The sequence below is a fragment of the Priapulus caudatus genome, unplaced genomic scaffold (assembly GCF_000485595.1).
Source record: "Priapulus caudatus unplaced genomic scaffold, Priapulus_caudatus-5.0.1 Scaffold821, whole genome shotgun sequence".
Taxonomy (NCBI): domain Eukaryota; kingdom Metazoa; phylum Priapulida; class Priapulimorpha; order Priapulimorphida; family Priapulidae; genus Priapulus; species Priapulus caudatus.
In genome coordinates this window covers 138,491-142,580 of record NW_014577882.1, presented here as the reverse complement: position 1 = coordinate 142,580, position 4,090 = coordinate 138,491, and the positions used below count along the sequence as shown (strand labels likewise).

The 4,090-nt window shown below is 47.3% G+C and overlaps 1 protein-coding gene across 1 annotated transcript; it reads right to left on the bottom strand.

The window, feature by feature from the left end:
* Positions 1-2,265: 2,265 nt before the first annotated feature.
* Positions 2,266-3,630, bottom strand: LOC106813764 (alpha-1B adrenergic receptor-like). Its single transcript, XM_014817985.1, has 2 exons — positions 3,248-3,630; positions 2,266-2,416 (listed from the first exon to the last, which is right to left on the bottom strand). Exons 1-2 carry the CDS (start codon positions 3,628-3,630, stop codon positions 2,266-2,268), a joined length of 534 nt encoding a protein of 177 aa, XP_014673471.1.
* Between the last annotated feature and the right edge of the window lie 460 nt (positions 3,631-4,090).

Below are 4,090 nucleotides of genomic sequence, written 5' to 3'. Positions count from 1 at the left end.
TTCTCTATTCTCTCTCTCTCTCCTTTGCTCTCTCCTCTCTCTCTCTCTCTCTCCTTCCACCTTTCTCTCTCTCGCTCTCCCTCTCGCTCTCCCTCTCTCTCTCTCTCTCTCTCTCTCTCTTTTCTCTATCTCTATCTCTCTCTCTTGCTCTCTCTCTCTCTTCTCCCTCCCACCTCTCTCTCTGCTCTCTTCTTCTCTCTCTCTCTCCTCCCACCTAAAGTTCAAGCAGTTAATACTACAAAGGACTTGCAAGATCACGGATGTTACATCAAGTAAGATTCATGCAAAAACATTCATTGCTGATTGTATATCGTACATTGTTTGTAATAAAACATCGTGGTGCCCCACGTGTAGAATTGTCGGTTTAACCTGTATAAGAATCGGGATTAAACTTGTATAACAATGACGTGCATAACATTGTATTAACAATCATGGTAACATTGTATTAAGGACCGTTACACACCCGCCGTACACAAATTTCTAGAGAGGAAAACACGACTCGAGGAAAGAGTTATGCAACCGTAATCCAACCATAATCATTGCCCTCCGACACGCCGTCTCTAAATCCCCACTCCTTGATCCTCATCCGCATCCCCAAACATCCTTCTTCTTCTCCCTTGTTCTCCTCTCCGTCTGGCGCCGCCAACAAGAAACAGCAGAAACAAACAAACACAACAAACTTACAAATAACAACTACGATGGACGACGGATAGGCATCCGCCCCTCCGTTACAAGACAGAACTTACGTGATGTAATAAAACTCTGCGGGTCAGCAAGGAGCTAACACGACTCTCGATGTGGGCATAAAACGCCGAGGGTTCGCACCGCACAGGGCGCAAAGAACTTCGTGCACGTCACAGAGTCAGGATGCCGGTGCTTGCCACGAGATTGGGTTTGTCCAAAATAACGTGTTTGTCCAGATCGTTTGCAGCCGAGCTCCTTATGTGCACCGACGCCGCATGCGTGTACATACACGCGGGCGTGTACCTGCCTTGCGTACAATAAGGTGCACGTGAGTGTATCTGGCCGTGCCCACAGATGCACATTTGACCGCATGTTCTCCCATGCCTATCACCTCGTGATCGGTGTATGTGCGAGCATTACGTGTGTTGTGCGAGCATACGTGTGTACCCCGTGCGCGCAGTGTGTATGGGTGCGGTACGAGTGTATGTGCACGCACGCGTGTATGTGCACCCAACGTGTGTACGTGCGCGCATTTTGGTGTACGCGCACGCAATGCGTGTACGTGGCACGCACCGCGTGTATGGCACGACGCGTGTATGCGCACGGCATACGTGCACACGCGACGCATGCACGCACGCACACACGCACTCACGTGTACGTACACACGCACTCACGTGTACGTACACACGCACGCACGTGTACGTAGGCATACACACGCACTCACGTGTACGTACACACGCACGCACGTGTACGTAGGCATACACACGCACGTACGCTAGTGTACTCATGCACGCACGCACGCACGCACGTGTACGTGTCGCTGCTTTCATCGAGTGTTGAACGTAATCATACAAACGAAAATGAGGACAACTATCACATCTCCCCAGCACTGTTTCTGCTAGACGCGCCCCTCAAAAACCAGCAGCTACGATGGCGTAGTGGGTTTACACTGGAATTCATCAACATTTGCTTACGCTGGTGCTACGCTGCGTTGATGAATCGCACCTACGAGCCTTGCGTACGTACTTCGTAGAAACTTTGCGTACGCAACAGACTTTAGACGCAGAACATCGAATTAAAATATAAACATTTTCGCTGCCGTTGGGCGGGGCTAGTCACTAATGTCGCACATAAAAGTTAGTGTATGCCTCCATACTAAACATAGATAATAATTATTGCCCAGGGGGGAATTATATCCATGTGCTAACCGAAGTGTGTTCAAGTCCGCAGTTAACTCCTCTTGCCTTGAGGAGAGGGCCACATACGAATAATATCGTTATTCTATGACGACATGCGGTATTCTTTCCGAGAAGCTGACCGTGGGTATAGGAAATATCAATGATATGTAGATAAAAAGCAAATTCGCACGACGAGGAGAAATCATTTACCTCGCAAGCAACGTGTAAAGCAATCGTACGACTATATAAGAAATAAATTAAGATAGTAAAATAGACCAGATATAAATATGTTAATTGACACCGACAATAAGATAAAAAGGCAAACTTCAACAATATACAATATCACAATATATAATATTTATGTTTAATTTATTCATAAAACAGCATATAAAAAAATCAAATATTATAATAACAATAGAAATCGAATTCCGAAGCCGAATAGCGGCGGCAGAGAGATGGCGGCGCTGAGGATCCAGACGCCGGCGATGACGACGACGGACGTGCGCATCGTGCACCCGTGCGGATATTGCAGCGCTCTGCTGATCGCCAAGTACCTGCGGAGGAGAGGAAACGGTTCGTGGGAGAGATTCACGATTAGGTGCGGAGCTTGGACATCGACGTCATCAGCGTTCGTTGGCATTCATTAATTTAAGCAAAAACAACAACAAGAACAACAACAACAACAACAACACCGAAACGAGTAACAAACGGGAGATTGCGGATTTGATCGAAGAAAAAAAACAGCGTCGAGTTCTTTATTTGTTGCACGTACTACGTACAGTATCAGGAGTGAATAAAAACAAGTTGGTTTTGTTAGTGAGTCTAATCAATGAGTGTAGTTACTACAACATATACGACCCACCTCTGATACGTACCAGATACTATACATGCATGCTGCAATATAATTTCTATCGCCATTAACCCCCATATATATAACCTAGCGACACGATCATTATCATCATCGTTATCATTATCATTATCATTATCATTATCATTATCATTATCATTATCATTATCATTATCATTATCATCATTCGCTATTACTATCACGATCACTATTACGCTTACGATCACGATCACTATCACTATCACTATCACCATCACCATCACCATCACCATCACTATCATTATCAGATTAAAGAATTACATTTCATTATCATTATCATTATCATTATCATTATCATTATCATTATCATTATCAATATTATTATCATTATCACTGTCACTATATCACTATCATTATCCATTATCATTATCACTATCACCATCACCATCGCCATCACCATCACCTTCACCATCATTATCATCATCAATACCATCGTCACTATAATATCACATTACGAGCAGACTACACAAATCATATGTTCCCGTGGTCGCACGCGTACCTATAGATACTGATGACGACAACACTCCACGACGAAGCCGCGCAGCAGAGAGCGTTCAGCACGCTCCACGCAAGACAGTAGTGCGGTCCGAGCAGGCGATCTCCGAGAGCGCGACCGGCGGCCGGCAGCGGCAGCGGCAGCACGAGGGCGGCGATGAGCAGGTCGGCAAGCGCTAGCGACACGATGTAGGCGCTGGCGGCGACGCGCAGCGACGGCTCGACGTAGACGGTCAGCAGGACGACGCAGTTGCTGACGACCGACAGCAGAATGACGCAGACGACGAGCGCGCCGACCAACGCCGCCAGCGCGACGTCGCCGGACGTCGCCAGCGCGGCGACGTCGTCCGTGCTTCCGTTGCCAAGGGAACGATTCCCGGTGGCCATGGATTCTCGCAAGATGGGTTTGATGGGTTGTGTGAGTGGCGGCTTGCACCAGTGCGGCAAGACTCGGTTCTTGTATTCTCACGGATGCGCGCCGACGGTGTGTATATATATATATATACGGTGCGTGTTGCCGGTAGAGGTGCGCATCTTCGTGCGCATGCGCGTGGGCGCCTACCGATCAGTGAACGCTATATTTGGGTTGTCTGTGGGCAATGCGCGCGAAAATGGCACTTTATTACCACCTGTGTGCGCAGTAATTATATCCGATAGCATCATTATTAAGCACCACCATATTATATTATTTATAGATATTTATTTATATGGTATCATGCAAGTGTGACAGGCCCGTAGGCAGGTTTTTTTTACGGGAGTGTGCGATTCAACGAGTATATACGGACCTAACGAGCGCCGGAGGCGGCAGTCTCTATAGTGGGGAAGGGGGTCCGGGAGCATGCCCGTA